The following is a 20,816-nucleotide window of genomic DNA, read 5'->3' as shown; positions in this document are numbered from 1 at the left end:
CGTGGAGGCTGTGGGGCAGGAGGGCTGGATGCATCTGTGGCTGCACGTGCAGTCAGTCCTCCGTCCCAGGCGGGCGCGAGTGAGCCAGCAGCTCCCGCATGCTGCGGCGGGTCCTGGTCTGCGTGGGCTGCATGGTCGTGAGTGGGGGACTCATGAGATGATGGAGAGGCTCCTGCAGCCTTCCAGCTCTGCACTTGATAGAGGCAGGCCAGGCTCACACACCACAGCCCTGGGCCCTCAGAGGCCCTAACAGATGGGAGGACACAGCAGCCTGAAGTCATGTCCTCCGTCTGGTTTGTGATGAGCAGGACACTGGGTCGAGCCACTCGGAGAAAGGCAGGGTGGCCCCTGCTGGAAGGAAGAGAGGCGATCACTTAGGAGCCCTGACGTTCTCCGAGTGCCAGCTGCCTCATGGGCGGCCAGATGCAGCCGAGTGGGCTGTTTTCATGTGTGTTCCTTTAGTTGTCCCTCTTTGCCACTCACACTCCCAAATTCCTGGCATCCCCAGATCTGCTGGAGGCCAAGGCTCCTGTCTTGGGCATCTCTGCGTTCTCACACGGAGGCAGCTAGATACTTCCTGGAAGAACTGGAACCCTCATCGGTCTCCTGGGGTGCCCTTGAGATCTGCTGGGCAGAAGCCACGGGCCGTGGGAGATGCCACACAGAGGCTGAGTCCAGCCGCCGGCAGCCGTCTACCTTGCCCACCTGCCAGCCCCGAGAGTGGCTGTGAGTCCACTCTGCAGTCAGAGGACAGAGAGGTGGCCTTTCTAGATCCCTCAGCTTCATGGGGCAAGCCCCACCTCCCCAGTCACAATGGCCCACACTCAAAGGGTTCCCTGGTAGAAGTGGCAGAAAAGACAGAAAGTGCCGGTTTCCATGCAGGCACTTTGCCATCGGTGGCCCCTGGCTTGGCTCTTCCTCCCAGCAGGCTGAGGTCAAAATGGCTTTGGGGATGGTGATTTTTCTGCATGATGCTGAGGCCGGCGCTTACCCACAGGCTGGGAGCACGAGACAGTGTGCTCTAACCGTCTGCCGTGTCTGCTTGCTGTGGACTTGCTCTGCCCAATCTCAGTGGCTGTGCAGGGACCCTGGGAGCCGCTGCAGGCCGGCAGCTCCAACACGTCTCTTCCGAGCTTCCCCTCTTACTCCTTGCGTCTCTCACACCTGGAGCCCTTGCTTTTTGTGTGTTGACCTAGACAGTCATGCTGCACATTTAAAGCCTCTTCTGTCGTCTCCGTGCCCTGGTCCTGTAGTCTCAGGGCTGGGAAGCAAGTTGCCACATGGTGGCCGGAGGTTTTGAGCAGGTTTGCAGCAGTGCCGCCCCTGGGACTGGCTGCCTGCTGCTCTTCTCGGGTGAACTGGGGTGGGGAGTGGAGGCTGGAGCTTTGCTTTTCTGGCTGGTGCTGCAGTTTTTCTCCTGCTGGGAGACCATGGGCGTAAAAGAGGTTCGCTTAGGAGAGGGCAGTGCCCCAGGTGTCAGCAACCCGGCCTCAGGGATGCCAAGAGGCAAGATCCCACTTTCTGCCCTTTGCGAAGACATCGCTGCGGCCGAGGGTGTCAAAGAGCGCAGGTGAGCTTGCTGAGGAGCCTGTGCATTCTCTGTGTTGCTGACAAGCAGGAAAATGTCCTTAGATTTTGGTGGGTTGAAAACAGCTGGGTCCGAGGTCTGCAATGAGGGAACGTTTTCATTTTTTGGGGTGTGAAAAGATGGGGTCTATTAGCCAATGAGATGAAACCAAAAATTCCCCATTCTTGTACTCTTCAGCAAATAGGAATTTTAACACTTTTTTTTTTTTTTTTTTTGTAGCGACGAGGTCTTGCGATGTGGCCCAGCGTATTAGTCTGTTCTCACGCTGCCAATCAAGACATACCTGAGACTGGGAAACTTATAAAGATAAAGAGTCTTAAGGGACTCACAGTTCCACATGGCTGGGGAGGCCTCATGATTACGGCGAATGGCAAAGAAGGAGAAAGTCACTTACATGGGGGCAGGCGAGACAGCGTGTGCAGGGGAACCCCCATTTATAAAACCATCAGATCTCGTGAGACTTACTATCACGAGAACAGTACGGGGAAACTGCCCCCACGATTCAAGACCTCCACCTGGCCCTGCCATTGACACGTGGGGACTATGACAATTCAGGTGACATTTGGGTGGGGATACAGCCAAACCATATCACTCAGGCTGGTCTGGAATTCCTGGCCTCAAGCCTTGCTGCAGAAGGTGACACAGTTCCCGGAATCCCACATGTCCACTTATCTGGGATAGCCGGCTGCCTGTGCCTTGCCTTTGCAGACACTGCTCTCAGAGCAGAGCACTCTGACCGCGGCCCCTTCCTTGAGGAGAGATCTGCTCCTGGCATGGGCGTTCTGCAGCACTGGGCTGCCACTCGTGTGCATGAGGGTCTGCAGGGTGAGCAGATGACCCCGGGAGCCCGGTGCCATCAGGAGCCCTGGGTGGAGGGTCCCTGCCCCGACAGCTGTCTCCCTACGCACAGAATCCCCTTGCTGTGAGGTCTCCTGGGCCCTGCTATCAAGCATTAGTTTCAACTAAAACCCAGCAAAACAAGGGGTTTTTTTTTTTTTTCCCCAGTCTTTAAAAAGAGGAGAAAGCATGAAAGAGGAAGAGCGACGGGGGTGGTCCCACTGGGGTCCACGATCCTGAGCTGCCTCCCCACGGGACGTGGTGCCCACAAGCCCCGCACTTACCTCGTTGGGCTCCCAAAGCCAGACATCAAAGGTCGGCTTCCGCAGGGCCTCGACGGTCTCTGGAGAGAGTAGGTACTAGAAAGGACAGGAGTTCCGTGTTAACCAGGTGCCGGGGGCCTGTGATGGCGATGTGCATGCTGGGATGTTTCTCCTCGCTCTCCCGTTCTCTTTCTTTCTTTTTTTTTTTTTTGAGATGGAGTCTCACTGTGTTGCCCAGGCTGGAGTGCAGTGGAGTAATCTCGGCTCACAGCAACCTCCGCCTCCCAGGTTCAAGTGATTCTCATGCCTCAGCCTCCCAAGCAGCTGGGATTACAGGTACCCGCTACCATGCCCAGCTAATTTTTGTAATTTTAGTAGAGACAGGGTTTTCACGATACTGGCCAGGCTGGTCTTGAACTCCTGACCTCAGGTGATCCACCAGCCTCGGCCTCCCAAAGTGTTGGGATTACAGGCGTGAGCCATCGCACCTGGCTTCTCCCGTTCTCTTTCTAAGGCACCTCCGTCAGACTCACAGGCCACATCCTTCTGGAAAGGGCCAACACTATGGCTGGAAATCCCGTCAGTGGATGCCGGAGGCAGGGCGAGGGGGGTGGGGGGAGGTTTTGGGGTGACAGAAATGTTCCATATCTCGCTTGTGGTGGAGGCCACAGGACTAAACAAGTTTTGTCAAAATTCACTGTACTCCAAACCTAAAGAACTTTACTGCATGTAAATCAGACCTCAACAAGCCTGACGATAGAACAGACAATAGCTGGGCATGGTGGCTCATGCTTGTAATCCCAGTGCTTTGGGAAGCCTAGGTGGGCCAATCACCTGAGGTCGGGAGTTCAAGACCAACCTGGCTAACATGGGGAATCCTGTCTCTACAAAAATACAAAAATTAGCCAGGCATGATGGCGGGCGCCTGTAATCCCAGCTACTTGGGAGGCTGAGGCGGGAGAATTGCTTGAACCCGGGAGGCGGTGGTTGCAGTGAGCCAAGATCGTGCCACTGCACTCCAGCCTGGGCAACAGAGCGAGACTCCATCTCAAAAATAATTAAAAAGGGCAATAAAGTGAAGTGTGGGGGTAAAATTCACTTGGCATAAATTCAAACACCAGCTAAGAAGTTACTCTGAGATGCTCCCATTGGGAACCCATCCCTGGTTTCTGCTGAGAGCTAGAAGAGCAGCCCTGCTGACGGGGCAGTGCCCGGGGTTGCTTCTGAGGACATCAGGCTTTAGGTTAAGCTGTCGCAAGGACAGAAGGCTGTGGTTTTATACAGAAGAACACGCTTTGGTATTACACACTGTCTTCTCCCAGGTCTTATTGGATATTTGCTTTTTGTTTTTTATAAGGGGATGGATCTGGAGTGCTGCCACCTTTTACTTTGGATCTAGGCTGTGCTTCACGGCTCCCTGGGACAGGATCCTGAGAAGCGTGGGCCATATTTTCCAATGGAAAAAGGCACTCGTCTCCATTCAAAAACCTCAGATAAGGCTGGGCACAGTGGCTCACGCCTGTAATCCCAGCACTTTGGGAGGCCGAGGGGGGTGGATCACCTGAGGTTAGGAGTTCAAGACCAACCTGGCCAATGTGGTGAAACACCGTCTCTACTAAAAGTACAATAATTAGCCGGGCACGGTGGTGGGTGCCTGTAATCCCAGCTACTCAGGAGGCTGAGGCAGGAGAATCGCTTGAACCCGAGAGGCAGAGGTTGCAGTGAGCTGAGATCGTGCCATTGCACTCCAGCCTGGGTGACAGAGTGAGACTCAGTCTCAAAAAAACAAAACCAAAAACCCAAAAAATCCCCCCGAACCTGACAATATCCAGGGCACTGTTTGGACCTGCATGGATAGAACCACGGACTAATGGACTCTAGTGGCCCACATGGAGGCTGTGGAAGCCTCTGCCATTGCTTGAACCGCAGGCAGCAGCAGAACCCACCTGTGTGCAGCCCAGGCCTCTGCTGTCTGTGGAACCTGTGCCCCCTGAATCTTAGCACAACAGCACATTACAAATCAGGTGGGCCGGGCCGGGCCGGGCCGGGTGCAGTGGCTCAGCACTTTGGGAGGCCGAGGTGGGTGGATCACCTCAGGTCACAAGTTCAAGCCCAGCCTGGCCAACATGGTGAAACCCTGTCTCTACTAAAAAAAATACAAAAAAATTAACTGGGTGTGGTGACAGGTGCCCATAATCCCAGCTACTTGGGAGGCTGAGGCAGGAGAACTGCTTGAACTCAGGAGGCTGATTTTGCAGTGAGCTGAGATTGTGCCCCTGCACTCCAGCCTGGGCGACAACAGTGAAACTCCTTCTCAAAATAAATAAATAAATAAAAAATAAACAAAAAATGAGGTGGGCCGGGATTTTGCCTGCTTCCCAGCTGAAGGCTTTGAGCGGTTTACCAGCGTCTTGAGACCCTCCTTTTGTCATTATTTCAAAAATGCCATTGCTACCTCACCAAGGTTACAGCTTCTCTTAGAACTAAGAACACTTTTGTGCAAAAGAGCAAAACTGCCAGGACAACTAAGAATTGCTCAGAGAGGAGGGCCAATGTAGTGGATTTTTAAAAATGTAGTTAAACATTAAAGTTCTTTAAAGTAACGTTTGACCGTGAAAACCATTTACCGAGGTCAGCTCCAGGGCAGATGGCAGCACAGAGCTATTATCTCCTTGCAGGGGAAGGTATGGTCTGGGATCACTTTTGCTAAACAAATGTCAAAGAGGAAAAATACTTTGCCTTAGAGTAACCCGCAGTGTCCGTCCGCAGCCCAGGGCTGGGAGCGGCTGTTGATGAGAATGAGCACACAGCAGGGTCTGGCCGCAGGGCCACAGGGCTGGGCGTGGGGCTGGGGACACAGCCACAGCCTCTTCTGGGCCGGAATCTCGTCTTACCTTGGGGTAAGTGGGAACATCGCGTCGAGGAGTCAACTTCTTGTGGTTATCCAAAAAACTGTACTTACAGGGGCAGCTGGTCCTAGAGAGAAGGAGCAGAGATGAGCTGTAGTCCTGCTGTTTCAGTCTGGTGAAGCCCTCAGCAGAGCAAAAGCAAGGGACAAACCGAAATCCCCGAGCCCCGTGTGGTCTTATTTGCTATGGGAGAGGAGTCAGGGCGGCAGCAACCTATTCGAAGCAAAATCCCCAAGGACCTGCCTGACCTCTGACCTCACATTGGGCTCTCGGAAAACACATAGAAAGTCAGATGTTGGGGTCGGGCGCAGTGGCTCATGCCTGTAATTCCAGCACTTTGGGAGACCGAGGCGGGAGGATCATGAGGTCAAGAGATCGAGACTATCCTGGCCAACATGGTGAAACCCCGTCTCTATATATAAAAAAAAAAAAATACAAAAATTAGCTGGGCGTGATGGTGTGCACCTGTAATCCCAGCTACTTGGGAGGCTGAGGCAGGAGAATCGCCTGAACCCAGGAGGTGGAGGTTGCAGTGAGTGAAGATCACGCCAGTGCACGCCAGCCTGGCCAGTTTGGGCAACAAGAGCAAAACTCCGTCTCAAAAAAAAAAAAAAAAAAAAGTCAGATGTTGAGGGCTTTCTGTCTGAGATAAGCTTCTAAAAAACCTTTTTCTAATGTTTTCAAAATGAAAACATTCTTATTCTCAAAAATCTAAACAACACAGGAGTAAAGTAAAAAAAAAACCAAAGTCCTCACTTTACCCACTTATTTCCCTAAATCCCATACTCTGGAAATCACTTCTAATAGTTTGGTTTATCTTTCCAGAATGTTTTGAAGTGTGGACACACATGGGTGGCCGCTTATACCTTTTAACAATATTTTAATTTTTATTTTTTGTAGAGATGGGGTCTTGCTATGTTACCCAGGCTGGTCTCGAACTCCTGGGTTCAAACGATCCTTCTGCCTCAGCCTCCCAAAGTGTTGGGATGACAGGCTTGAGTCACTGCACCCCGCCCCTTTGCACCTTTTTTTTTTTTTGGAGACAGAGTCTCACTCTGTTGCCCAGGCTGGAGTGCAGTGGTGCAATCTTGGCTCACTACAACCTCTGCCTCCCGAGTTCAAGCGATTCTTGTGCCTCAGCCTCCTGAGTAGCTGGGATTACAGGTGCATGGTGCCACACCCAGCTAATTTTTGTATTTTTAGTAGAGATGGGGTTTCACCATGTTGGCCAGGCTGGTCTTGAACTCCTGACTTCAAGTGATCCTCCTGCCTTGGCCTCCCAAAGTGTTGGGATTACAGGCATGAGTCACTGTGCCCAGCCCCTTTGTACTTTTTAAACGAAGATGGAATTGCACCAAATTCACTCTGCTGCAACCTGCTTTGTCATCGAACATATCATGAACTCATCCCAAGTTGCTCCACACAGCTTCGCTTCATTTTCCAAGTTTCTCCAGGGTGTGGCCGTAGCACACGTTAGCCATCCAATCCCCAGTGATGGACTTTTAGAATGTTTCCAACTTTCCCTGCTGCATGTAACGTTAGCAGATGAGTTTTCTGTCTGACTCTGGTTTTGTTTAGCACTGGGTATCGAGGTATCCCGCATAGGAGCAGGGCAAAGGGAGCCAGGCGTGTTTCGGAGGAAAGCCGCCTCCTGGTTGGGCAGTGTGCTGGCTTCAGGGTGGTCCCCTGGGGCTGAATGAGGAGCAGCTGCCCCGGGAGGTCTGGCCGCTCTTGGGCCTCTGCAGCAGAATGCACCAGGGGGCTGGGCAGATCTGGGGACCCCCTGTGGCTGTGCATTTGCTTGGAAGTGAACAGGCTCCCTGTGTACTTGGGTGATGGTGGGTGGGGGTCACGCCTGGCCTGTGTGACATTCACCAGGCTGGGGGGCACTCAGGGAGCTGAATGTAGCAGAAGCTCCTGCAATTTGTAAATAAAGCCCCATCTTCTGGGAGAGCCATTTAATACCGCATAGTGAGAGCCATATAGAAATCCGTATCCTTTCAGCCCACGTATCTATCCTGGGGAATTTATCTTAAGCCAAGAATTAAACAGGAACAAACAGCTCTATGCACACAGATATTCATTGTGGCGTGATCTGTTGTAACAAAAACACAAGACCTACTAGAAGCCACCTGAATGTCCCAAAATGGGAAGTGGTTTAAACCACCACAGTGCATCCACGTGATGGACTATTATGCCATTGGGAGGATAATCATGGATATTATGCCAAGTGAGGGAACTTTACATGAGAAGGGAAAATAAGAAAGCTATGCACAGTATGTACTGAAAGCGAATGCCGAAAAATGCCAAGCTACGGGGAAGAAAGAGCACATTCGGGAGGTTTAAAAAGAGTGCTTGATTGTGGCCTTCCAGGAAAATCTATGAGCTGTACACCGGTTAAAATTTAATCTAGTTATTGCTCACAATGTCACTAGTAAAAAAAAGACTACAAAACAGCATGTTTTCGTTGTTTTTCAAAACAAGGTATCTATACACAGAAAAAACATCTGGAAGGCCTCGTGTCCAGGTTTAAACTGGGGGGACACTGCCGGCTGCTGTCATGATCGGTGCCCACCCTTCAACTCCCATCAGTATAGTTTGGAGGTTTTCCAATGAGCCTGTGCTATTTTCAAAACTAGAATACTCAATCAGTGTTATTTTCTCAGCATGCTGCCGTCTCTTCCCCGTGATAACCACCGCTCCACAGAGATCCATTTGGTAGCCCTTCCCTCTGCTTCATGCTTGCAAAACCCGTCAGAGTTCCTGCTACAGTTTGATGTGAAAGGGGGAATGCTAACAGATTCAGCAAAGTATTAGTAAAACCAACCAACAAAATGCACCAATCAAATGATTTCCATTGTCATCCAGTAACCAAGAGATTCCATTTACACATTTCTGAGCAGTCACGAACATTTTCTGTGTAGTTAAAAAAATAGATGGCACGATGATGATTTCTTTGCTGCTTTTAACCTCTTTTGTGTAAACACTCGCACATGTGTTGTCTCTGTAAGTCTCCTGCATTCCCCAGGAGGGTTATGGAAATTTTCACCAAGCAAGACCATTTGACTGCTGGAATCCTGCTGTTTTCTTGCAGATCCCAGAGCTGGGAGCAGAGGAGGGTCTGCTGGGGCCCGCTGACCCTGCCTGGCCAGGCAGCCCCTCTCTCTGCGCCCCGTTGCCATGGGAACCAGCGTCTTCAGCAAACAGAGCAGCTGGCACGGAGCTCTTTCTTTTCATCCTATTTGGAGCTTATTTTCGCTTTCATTTCGTGGGGTCTCCATCCCCCTTTCCTGGGGCTTAGGCCAGAGGGCAAGGCCATTTGTTTGGGATGAATGTTGAGCCCTCAGTTGCTACCCCAGGCTCCTGCAGGCTCCCCAGCTCTGGGTGAACCCCACATTCCATGCTCTGCTCTCTGCCTGGCACAGTGCTGGGGGCCAGAGTGGCCGTGGCCCCTGGGGTAGACCTGCCCCTGCCCCTGCCCTAAATGTGAGCTGGCAGTTGGACCTCTGTCCTCTTTGAGGGAAAAGCAGGAGAAACCTAACTCGGGAGAGTCAGGGGACAGCCGCCTGCTCCCGGGTGCTGTGTGCTGGACCCCGATGCCACTGCTATTCTCAAGGGCAGCTTCTGGCGGATCCAGACCCCTGGCTCCGCGGTCCCACTGCAGTGTGCTGTGTGGGGTGAATGTAGCTCCACATTTCAGGCTCACACTGGCCATTGGTGTGGCACAGGGCTGAGCTAGCTCCACCCTGTCTGGGGTCTTTATTCTCTTCCCAGAGGTAAGAACGCCGGCCTCCGGCTGGGCTGCCATCTCGGGAAGGCCCCTCCACCCCCACCCCCGCCTTTTGCAGCTCCTCTCCCCAGCCATCCGGGAAGTCCCAGCTTAACAAGACTGGTCCCAGGGTCCCCACGCTGCTGCAGGCTCTCATAAGTAAGACATACCTCTGCTGTTGACAAAGACGAAGAGACAACGCACACAGCTCAGTGTCTCTATTCTGAGTTCCTTTCTACATAGAGAAACAGGAAGGGGTTTCGTGTGTGGGGGCTGCCGGCTCTGCGACGAGGGCCTGGGGCACGTGAGCGGCTGGGGATTAGACCAGAACCCAGGAGGCTGAATTTGTGTTTTTCTCAATGTGTCGACGACGCTTGAGAATTTTTACCCTGTTCCGTTTTGGATGCAAGAATCCCATTTACCTGTCTCTCACCTACAGGGGAGGCTGCCAGAGCTGTCAGCTGAGAACATCACCTCCAGAAGCTGACGGGGCGCCAGGAAGTCTCCTTCTCTTTGGTTAATGGCGCTGTGGGTTCTAAAAATGTACTCCTGGGGGAAGTGCAGATGCACCTCTGTTACTCAGATGGGCCCAAGTGCTGCCCGCAGCCCGGTGTGCCTGACGGGCACCTGGGGGCTGATGCCGGCTTCCTCTGTGTGCTCTGAAATCGGTGTTATCCTCCCACATGGTGTGTTACGGGCTGAAGTACATCTCCCTCCAAAAGTCGTATGTTGAAGTCCTAACCCTGCTGCCTGTGAGGGTGACCTCATTTGGGGTCACGGCTGTTGCAGATGTAGTTAAGGTGATGTCATCCTGGAGGGGGGTGACCCCTACTCCAATAGGATGGGTGTCCTTACAAAAAGGGGGAATTTGGAGAGAACGGATGGGAGCACCAGGTGAAGAAGCAGGCAGAGATCCCCAAGCCGAGGAGCCACCGGCAGCCACCGGAGGCCAAGGGAGACCAGGAAGGACCCTCCCCTGGGACCGTCAGAGGTGGCGGGGCCTGCTGCCACCTTGATTTTGGACTTGTGGCCTCCAGAACTATGTGGCAACACATTTCTATTGTTTTAAACTGCCCAGTTTATGATAATTCGTTACGCAGCCCCAGGAAATGACTACGACTTCGATAAAAATAATCCCCCCCCGCAACCTGACCTGCAGGACCAGTGCACACCACAAACCACGCCAGAAGCGGCGTGTGATCCGAGCACTCACCTTGCTTTCTACAGAGCAGGTGCCCGTCAGGCACAGCAGGGGCAAGACCTGTGAGGCTGGAGGCTGCCTCCCTACTCACTCCTGCGACTGTGGGAGGGCAGCAAATGTAGTTGTTTAAGGGATAGGAGGCTGCATTCTACAAATACCTCCAGAAAGTGCTCAGGGACACATAGTTGTGGGTGAGGAGCTGGGGGAGCTCTGGGAGGCATGGCCTGGCTCCAGACACACCCCTCGGGGCGGTGGAGTTCCCCAACCCGTATGGAGCCCAGAGGCCACTGTTCGGGGAGTCTGGTTTTCGGCTGAAGACTAGAACTCAGTTTTCGTCCCTCTTCCCCTCGTGCTGCTGGTGGGGCTGGAGAGGCTGGTCCTGCTACAACCGCAGCCCCTGCTTGAGGCAGCCCATCCCCACCTGGCTCTGGGCAGAGGGGAACCCTGCCAGGCAGCACCAGCCTTCTGCCAAAGCAGCCATGGCACCCGGGGCACAGGGGACAGCCACTGAGCTAAGCCACGTAGAGCCCACGGCCAAGGGCGCACAGGTAAAGGTGCTGCATGTTTGAGGCTGCCAAGCCCGGTCCCAGCCTTGGGGCCCCGGCTGTGTGGCCACCCGTGTGCAACTTGGGAGCTCTTCCTCAGCTCACAAAGGAGGGACTCTGTCTCTCATCCCTTAAAGAGCCTCCTACCACAGGAATGACGAAGATGGATTGTTCACTCACAATTTTCCATGGTCACAGACTATGGCCCTGACTTCCCCTAAGTCAACTGGGTTGAGACATCCCTAACTCCAAATGAGCCCACGAGTGCATGGGACAGACACGTGGCATCCCTGTAGGACAGGCTCTCATGTGGCTCAGACAAGGCGTGCTTCCTTCCGCTCGGCCTTCCTCCCTGTGCCCACCCCGAGGCCAGGCCCCTGGGGCTTGGAGGGGACCAGGCGAGGCCCGCCGGCTTTCCCCTCACCTTGTGCCTTTGAGACCCTCCCACCTGCCACGCTCCATCACTAAGCAGACTGCCCTCAGTTTTAGAATCAGGGAATGATCGTCAGCATGCCAGGTGGCCCTGAGACAATTCGGTGCAATGGCACAGGACTGCTTCTCAGTTCATCAGGCCCCATGAAATCCCGCTGAGGCCGGGCAGGGGCACTCTGGGGAACCATGAGCCACATCGTATGCCTGTGGTCTCTGGGCTGGCACCAGCGGACATGGAGGCAAAGCCCGGAGGTGTGAGCGGGTCCTGTGTGCCCCTCACTTGGCACAGCGCCTGCACACAGTAAGTGCTCAATGCGTGCGCTCTGCTCATCGTCACCGCCGTCTCTTTGCCACTACGTGCATTTCCATCCCCAGTTTGGACGTGATTCATCCACACGTGTCCTGACCCTGGCTCCCGTAAAGAGTCCTGCTGTCCATAAAACTGACTTTGGAGGCAGCATCGTGGAGGCGGGGCATTTTCCCCACGAGTCACCGCTCACTGGGCCTCCCGCAGTGCCTGTGAAGGACGCCTGTTCCCAGGAGAATGACTTCTGTGTCCCCAGTGCTGGAGCCCTCGCTGGAATGCAACCCAGTGGGAATATCAGGCAGGGAACCGGCTCCCTGGGGGCACCAGGAGGCTCCTCCCCTAATGCCTTTTTTCTCTTGTTGTTCTGTTTTTAAAAGTAGATATCAGCTTATTCCAAGCTGGATACATTGCTCCTAAGGCTTGGATCTGCAGGAGGAGGACTCCTCTTCTGTGACGTTGTCTTCCCAGCCCCCATCTCCCATATGCGCTCTTTTTTTTTATTTTATTTTTTTTGAGACAGAGTCTTGCTCTGTCGAGCCCAGGGTGCAGTGCAGTGGCGCGGTCTCGGCTCACTGCAACCTCCACCTCCTGGGTTCAAGCGATTCTCCTGCCTCAGCTTCCCAAGTAGTTGGGGTTACAGGCATGTGCCACCATGCCTGGCTACTTTTTGTATTTTTAGTAGAGACGGGGTTTCACCATGTTGGCCAAGCCGGTATTGAACTCCTGACCTCAGGTGATCCTCCCACCTCGGCCTCCCAAAGTGCTGGGATTACAGGCGTGAGTCACCACGCCTGGCCCATACGTGCTCTTTTCTTAGAAGAAAGCCACGCCACTGACAAGCAGGTCGCAAGCAGGGTGGCTGCCTCCAGACTGCACTCTCCCAAGCCTGAACTGTACCGAACTGCACCAGCCTTTATTTTAGAGAAACAAAGCCCATAGCCTCAGCCCAGCTGGAACGGGGAGCCCTCCCAAGGCCCGGCCGCCCGTGGCCCCAGCACAGACCCTACCTGCTGCTTCTGGCCGCCAGCTCCTCCCTCATCTTCTTAATGTCACTCTTGCATTTCTCAATCTCCACCACTTTCAGTCCTTCCACTGGTGACAGAGAGAGAGACAGCAAGGGGGTTACCACGGATGAACGAGGAGGATCTCTCAAGGCTGGTAACTAAGGGCTCCCTGTGGTTCCCAGGGAGGAAAACGGCTCAGTGCAGAGGTCTCACTCCTACCCCCGCTGCCGATACTCTGGGTGTGCCCGCAATGCCCCACTTAGCTCAGCCCCAACTGACTCCAACCTCGCCGGCATGTGCCGTGGCCACCGCTGCACCACCGCCTCCATCTGGGCAGTTTCCAGAGGGCAGAAGCCTCTCCCCACTTTCCACTTCTGGAATCTCAACTCTGGCACCCACTTTTTGCTCCATACCCCTAAGCACCAGCTGAGGACATGGGACAAAGGCGTCTTTTTTATCCCAAAAAGAAAAGAGGGCACATGTGGTGCCAGAGCATTAAAATGCAGCGAACGGCAAAGCGTTTTCAGCAAGGATTAAGATCTCATTATGGGAAAAGCTTTTCATTGTAACGTCCTTCCAGCGTGGCATCACCAGGAGAAACTGTTGACTTAAAACAGAAGAGAAATAAACAGGCAAAGTTGAGGATCAGCAGAACCTGGGCTTGATCACATTCCTGGAGTTGAAACCGCCTTGGCCAAATGATGACGGAGACAGTGAAAAAGAGCTAACTTAACCAACTCCATCTTGCTCCTAACCTCCAAGCTGTCTTTGTTCGTTCCTCAAACTAACTTTGGGAGAAACTTCGTTTGTAGTTTATAGTTTAGACAAAGACTGTAACAGCCCTTTCCCAAAGCAGACCTCCTTCTTGACTGGGGACGAGACTAACATTAGCCACAGGATTAGAAATTATGGTTTAGGAGTCATGCAGCTGGAGGCTACAAGATTCTGACCCTCCCTAAATTGCTCCTAGGATCAGCGCTTGAGATATTCTGCAGACCCTGCAGTTGATGGATCAGCTGGCTCCACCCCGATCAATAAACTGGCTCGTCAGGTCTTGTGGCCCCACTCAGGAACTGACTCAGTGCAAGACAGCTTCCGCCCAGGCTCACACCTGTAATCCCAGCACTTTGGGAGGCCGAGGTGGGCAGATCATGAGGTCAGAGTTTGAGACAAGCCTGGCCAATATAGAGAAACCCCGTCTCTACTAAAAATACAAAAATTAGCTGGGCGTGGTGCGCCAGTGCCTGTAATCCCAGCTACTTGGGAGGCTGAGGCAGGAGAATCGCTTGAACCTGGGAGGCGGAGGTTGCAGTGAGTGAGATCGCGGCATTGCACTCCAACCTGGGTGACAGAGCGAGACTCCGTCTCAAAAAAAAAAAAAAAAAAGAAGACAGCTTCAACGCCCTATGATTTCATCCCTGACCAATCGATCAGCATTCCTGGCTCACTGGCTTCCCCCAACCCACCAAGTTATCCTTAAAAACTCTGCCCCCGAATGCTCAGGGAGACTGAGTTGAGGAATGATAAAACTCTGGTCTCCTGCACAGCCGGCTCTGAGTGAATGACTCTTTCTCCATTGCAGTTCCCCTGTCTGGATGAATCAGCTGTTTAGGCAGCGGGCAGGGTGAACCCGGTGGGCTGTTACAGAGTCCCACTGCAAAGGTGTGCCTCAACAGTCAGGATACTATTTTTCAACCAAAAACAAACTAGAGCTTATGCCTCCAAGCGAGTGTTAAACTTCAAGATATTCACCCTTGGCTGACTGCACGTTTACCCCAGAAATGCTGCCATGAAGCAAGCAGCTTTGCACAGCTTTTCAATTAGAGTTGGTTCATAAGAAATAAAAAAGATTAGCTTTGTTACTTTGTAATCACACCTTAATTTTTATGCAGAAGGACACTCCCACGATGCCAGTCTATTCCCTTTTTCATGAAGTTTGGCTCTGAATAACTGCTAAAAATAAAAAGCGAATGTTTTCTAAAGGAAAAACCAAGCAACTAGGAGCCTTTGGCTAATTTCTAACGACTCCTTCCCACCGGAAGTAGTGCAGCTCCGGAAAGGAATTCTCCCGGTGCAGGGGCCCAGGGCAGCCTGGCTGGAATCAGCCTCCTGGGGGGGTTCGAGGCATTTCCGGGGTCAGGGGTCAAGTAGGGGTATGGCTTCCCGAGACACTGCTTCTCTCTGCCAGAGGATGAGGAATCTGGAGGGGGCAATGTTTGGATCTGGTCCTGCTGATGTGCTTCTGTGCCGCAGAAACCTTCTCCGCCCCTCTTCTACCCAACGGCTAGAGGACAGGGGTCTGGAAGTGCATATGGCAGGAGCCAGTGTGGTCGCTGTCCTGATGGCCGAGTCCAGATGAGCGGCCGCTGGGGAAACACAGGGTACCTGAGGTCCGGACTAAGGTATTTTGTCCAACCACTAAGAGTCCACATTCTCCTTTGGAGCCGGGTCTCCGTTTTCTCCAGCATCGTGGGCCCCTCCAGGAAGCTGAAGAACGCCACAGGCCGTCTTCTGAGAAAACGCGCCAAGAACACATTTCGGGTCGGCATTGGATTGGGAAGCCCAGCGTGGCCTCCACGGGTGCTCCTAGGTTCTGTCTAGACTGCAAGATCCCACCCGTGCCCTGTGGGTTTGCCACTTGGACACTGACGTGAGCAAATGGACGATTCAACATCAGTAGCAGGAAGGCGCTCAGTGTGGTTCACACGTGGAAGGCAGCACATTCCAAAAGTGAGTAGATCTGGGGAAGGGTTGAGCATGTGGTGTAGACTGCAAACAGGGCAGCTGCGCCCTCTGTCCAAGGTCCATGGTCCATTGACTATGTCTTAAGTGTCATTTTCCTGAATGTAAAAAATCCTATGATCACTGTAGGAAGTGTAGGAAATAGCACTTCAAAGAAGATTTTAAAATTTATCTAGGATCCTATGGGCCCAGAAAACAACTCAGTTAATATTATTTGTATTAATGTGTGTCCTTCCAGGCCTTCTGCCCACTCCCAGGCCTTCTAAATATTCATCCTGTTTCTCTCTCTCTCCCTTTCTACTACCTATCTACCTACGTACTCACTATGTATCCATCCACCCATTCATTTATCTATTATCGATCGATCCATCGATCTATCTATCCATTCATCTATCTATCTATCTATCTGGAAACCCCGTCTCTACTGAAAATACAAAAATTAGCCCGGCGTGGTCACGGGCTGCCTGTAATCCCAGCTACTCTGGGGGCTGAGGCAGGAGAATCACTTGAACCCGGGAGGTGGAGCCGAGATCACACCTCTGCACTTCAGCCGGGGCAACAGAGCGAGACTCTGTCTCAAAATAAAACAAAACAACAACAAAAAAAGGGGCTTTAAAAGAGATTTTTGTGAGCTTCTGCAAGTCACAGGCCACCTGCAGGGAAAGCTTTAAGGACGACTTTCTGAGAGACGCTGGCTTTGGGGAAAGCGGCCTGGCGGGTGGGGAGAGCTCAGCCAGGGGTTGGGGAGAGCCGAGCTGGGGATGGGGGAGAGCCGAGCCAGGACGGGGAGAGCCCAGCCGGGGGTAGGGGAGAGCCGAGCTGGGGGTGGGGGAGAGCCGAGCCGGGACGCGGGAGAGCCCAGCCGGGGGTCGGGGAGAACTGAGCCAGAGGTTGGGGAGAGCCGAGCCGGGGGTCGGGGAAAGCCCAGCTGGGGGTCGGGGAGAGCCAAGCCGGGACGGGGCAGAGCCCAGCCGGGGGTCGGGGAGAACCGAGCCAGGGGTTGGGGAGAGCCGAGCCGGGGGTCAGGGAGAGCCGAGCCGAGGCTCAGGAGGCTCTGTGCTGTGCTCCTTCCCCAGCCTCACTGTGCTCCGGCTGGGAACCTGGCAGGCCCAGTCCTTTGGCTGCAGAGCTAGTGAAAGTTGTTTAAAGACATGTATGAATAGAGCTGTGTTTCAACACTTCCTCCAAGAGCCTCACTAAAGAGCCCGCGTAGCGCACACTTCCTGAGTGACGGAGAAAAGCAAGGCTTGGTTCTAGCATCTAGGCTCTAGGCTGTTTGGATGGCCTGTGTTAAACTTTGCCCCAGGCAGTCAGCTCCTGCCACGGCCCACGCTGTGTTTAGGTTTTGGTCCAAACCCAGAGCACAGGGACAAAGGGTGGATGGAGCAGGGCTGCCCTGTGCCCCCGCCGCAAACCAGGAAGGAAGGGAGTAAAGGGCCCTGCTTTAAAATCTCTTTTTAATGTTTCACCTCCAGCCAGGACGTGAGGGGAGGCGCCTGGGTGTTCTGTTTACAAAATAATCTGTAACGTAAGGGAAATCCCAGATCGCTGGAATGAGGCTAAACTTTTTATATCAAAAGGAAGAAGAGCTTTGAAAGTCAATGAAGAGAAACGAAGAAATTTATATTCAATTCAGAGGAATTATACATTTGAGAAGCAGCAGGAAATTCCATTTAAGTCAAGTCCACCACAATGTAATACGGCTTTAAGGTGGCCAATTCTAGTGCATGAGTCTTTTAACTGAAGAAGCAGAAAACAACTTGGCTGGGCACAGTGGCTCACGCTTGTCATTCCAGCACTTTGGGGGCCGAGGCGTGTCGATCACCTGAGGTCAGGAGTTCGAGATCAGCCTGGCCAACATGGCGAAACCCCATCTCTACTAAAAATACAAAAATTAGCCAGACATGGTGGCGGGCGCCTATAATCCCAGTTACTTGGGAGACTGAGACAGAAGTGTCCTGTCTTTGGGGTGCGGAGGCTGCAGTGAGCCAAGATTGTGTCACTTTAGCCTGGGCCAAAGAGCGAAACTCTGTCTCAAACAACAACAACAAAACAAAACAGCTCACAGCAGCTCATGTACAGCAGAAGCAGCTGTGTGTGTGCATGTGTGTGTATGTGATCACATGTATGAATGTATCTGCACGTGCCTGGGTGCTTACACGTGTGCATGTGTGCATGTATATGTGACATCCTGACATGCCTGTGTGATTTCACGTGTGTATCTGTGAGTGCATGGACACCTTTGTGTGTGTTTACACGTGCATGTGCATATGTAGATGGCAGCATCTGCCTCTGGCCCAGGCCCTGTGCACTGGGTGTCGGACCACGCTCCTGGCCGCCTTCCCCATCTGGTTAGCTTCTGGCAGCCGTGCAGGGTTGGGACTGACCTTCTGAGAAGCTGGGCACACACTTCCCCAGTGGCCTGCCACATGAGAGGTTCAGCTCCCGGCCCTCTCCTCAAAAGGATTTTCCCTTTCTGTCCTCCAAGCTTCCTGAAATGTCTGGGTTCTTGTGTCTTTGGGTTAAGGCTCTGCTGCCCTTGTGGTGTCTCCGGAACTCAGACTCCCCGGGGCTCAGCACAGCTGCAGCATCCTGGCCACCTCCCGCTAAAGCACACCCGCTGGAGAGTGGGGAGCCATCAGCCAGAAGTGTCCGGGGAGGATGAGCCCAAAGCCAGGTGGAGTTCAGGAGGACGACAGCCTGTCTGGACACGGCTGCCTCCTGGAGTGGGGGTGTGAGCTGCATGCGGCAGGAGGAGGGCAGCCAGGAGGACTGAGGAGAGGTCCCCTCCCTTACCCTCCACAACTCCTAGACTGCTCCTCCTTCCCTACTCCTTAGAGAGGGGAGCTCCCCCAATCCCAGTTCTGCAGTCCTAGGTCTCTGGTGCTAGAAATCAGTACAACTGATAACAACCAGTTTTACCTGCAGAAGCACCAGTAATAATTCTGGTCTGTGCTGTGAGCCTGAGCTCGGTGGGTCAAGAGTGGTGTCCTCTGCCAGGCCATCTATGTGCACTCACTGAGGGCCTTATGGGAAGATACCTTCCCTCTGAGAAGTGAGCATTTTGGAGAATTCCGCAGCTAGAACAGGCTAGAGGGGAAGGTCCTATGGGCCATGTCCTTCAGTGATCTTCAACTCACCTGCCACTTGGAGGTAAAACAGGAACACTTTTCTTTTGGCTTGATGGTTATTTTCCAGGGTCAGTTATCCAAAGACACACAGGGTTACTATTCATCTTGTTGTGGGAGACATAATTCTCTGTAAGAGTTTTGAGAGTTACGGCATGGCCTCTTCGACTTGCCTGTTTGCACTTTCTGGGAAGAGCATGGAGGGAGCTGGCACTGGCTTCCAGGTGGGGCATAGGAGATGGGGGAGGCTGAGGAAAAGCCCAGGCGCTGGAGAGAGGAGGAGAGGTGGGAGGCACCTGCTGCCTGCGGGCATCTGCACGCTCGCCCCGTAGTGACTGCGTGACTTTTTGGATCTGTAAAGGTGGGTGGTGACTCTGCAGCAAGCCTTTTTTGCATGTTTGGCTCAAACCCTTACCCATGTTTGGAGAATTCCCTGTGACATGGGGCTTGGTGGGGGGCTGAGCCAGCCTCCCATGTTTGGAGAATCCCCTGTGACATGGGGCTTGGTGGGGGGCTGAGCCAGCCTCCCAGGTTTGGAGAATCCCCTGTGACATGGGGCTTGGTGGGGGGCTGAGCCAGCCTCCCAGGTTTGGAGAATTCCCTGTGACATGGGGCTTGGTGGGGGGCTGAGCCAGCCTCCCAGGTTTGGAGAATTCCCTGTGACATGGGGCTTGGTGGGGGCTGAGCCAGCCTCCCAGTGCAGAATATGGAAATGCAAACACTCGCTGTGGCGGGTTGAATTGTGTCCGCCACAAAGATCTGTTCACAACCGACGCCCTGGAACGTGTGAATGGGACCTTATTTAGAAAAAGGTCCTTGGCAGATATAATCCATTAGGGACCTGGAGATGAGCCCATCCTGGATTTAGGTTGGGCCCTAAATTCAAAGAGAGGCATCTTTATAAGACCTAGCAGAGAGAGACTGGTGACGTGGAGACATCCTGGGAGAACGTCACCATGTGAAGACACAGGCGGAGGTTAGAGTGATGCAGCATTCCAAGCTCAGTAACGGCAAGGATTGCTGGGAGCCACAAGGGGCTAAGAGAGAGGCACGGAACCAGGGCCCCTCAGAGCCTCCAGAAGGAGCCAGCCCTGCTCATGTCTTGATTTCTGACTTCTGGCCTGCAGAGCTGCGGGAGAGTCAGTTTTTGTTGCTTAAGCCTCCCAGTCTGTGGTGCTTTGTGCGGCAGCCTCAGGGCACTCACAGCCTCCCTTTGTGGGGCCTGCCTTGCAGCTAGACCGTGGGTGCATGGTCTGGCTGTGTCTAGATTTTGAACCTGTAGCCAGTGACATGGAGAAGTGCCTGATATCTGCATAAGTGGTTGTGGAGCCTCCGGGGGGCCTAGGTCCAGAGCGAGGAGTACAGGGGAGCTGGTGCTGCATTCGGGGCTCAGAGACGGCAGCAGAGGCATCTGCACAGCATCAGCTCTGCACGGGATTTGGGGAATTGCTGCTGCTGCACAACCTCCAAGCCCTGTTCCCAAGCCCTCCTGGGGATCCAGGGAGCTTCCCAAAATCCTTCAGGGAAAAACTGCTTTTCTGTTGAAAGCAGCCACGGTCAGTTTCTGTTGCTTGCAGAAAAAGTTTCTTCAGCTTTCTAACCTGAGTTACCATGGAATCCTCATGGAGTGCCTGGTCCTCTTCAGCCAGGTGTGCAGGGAGGTGACCCATCCCAGAAGGGCAGGTAGCAAGGCAGTGAGAGTAGCCTGGCCAGGACCCTGGATGCCAGTCTCAGCTTTATTTGTTTTTCTAATTTGCTGAGTGAACTTGAGGTTACCTAACCTCTCTGTGGCTTCCTCACTGACAACGGGGAAAATGAAACCGTCTTAAAGATCCAGTGACCACATACATTTTTAGAAATGTCCATACACTTTGAAAAGTATAAATCTGACTATGTAAATCATGTTTCAGGAGAATCACTTGAACCCAGGAAGTGGAGGTTGCATATTGAGCCAAGATTGTGCCACTGCACTCCAGCCTGGGCAACAGAGCAAGACTCTGTCTCAAAAAAAAAAAAAAGAAAAAAAGAAAAGCGACAATGACATTCAGTCAATCAGCCAGATATTTTTTTTTGGTGATGCTGTAACCCTTA

At 53.1% G+C, this 20,816-nt stretch overlaps 1 protein-coding gene across 3 annotated transcripts in view; it reads right to left on the bottom strand.

The window, feature by feature from the left end:
- Window positions 1-20,816, bottom strand: part of PDE9A (phosphodiesterase 9A) — a 117,654-nt gene that overhangs the window by 19,648 nt on the left and 77,190 nt on the right. For all 3 annotated transcript variants that reach the window (XM_007969241.3, XM_007969252.3, XM_037984855.2), the window contains 3 exons: window positions 12,859-12,943; window positions 5,583-5,664; window positions 2,710-2,784 (listed from right to left, as the gene is read on the bottom strand). In XM_007969241.3, the coding sequence (XP_007967432.3) occupies window positions 2,710-2,784; window positions 5,583-5,664; window positions 12,859-12,943 (242 nt within the window). The remainder of the gene's footprint in view (window positions 1-2,709; window positions 2,785-5,582; window positions 5,665-12,858; window positions 12,944-20,816) is intronic.

The sequence above is a fragment of the Chlorocebus sabaeus genome, chromosome 2, assembly GCF_047675955.1.
Source record: "Chlorocebus sabaeus isolate Y175 chromosome 2, mChlSab1.0.hap1, whole genome shotgun sequence".
Lineage (NCBI taxonomy): Eukaryota > Metazoa > Chordata > Mammalia > Primates > Cercopithecidae > Chlorocebus > Chlorocebus sabaeus.
This window is presented reverse-complemented; position numbering and strand designations above follow the sequence as displayed.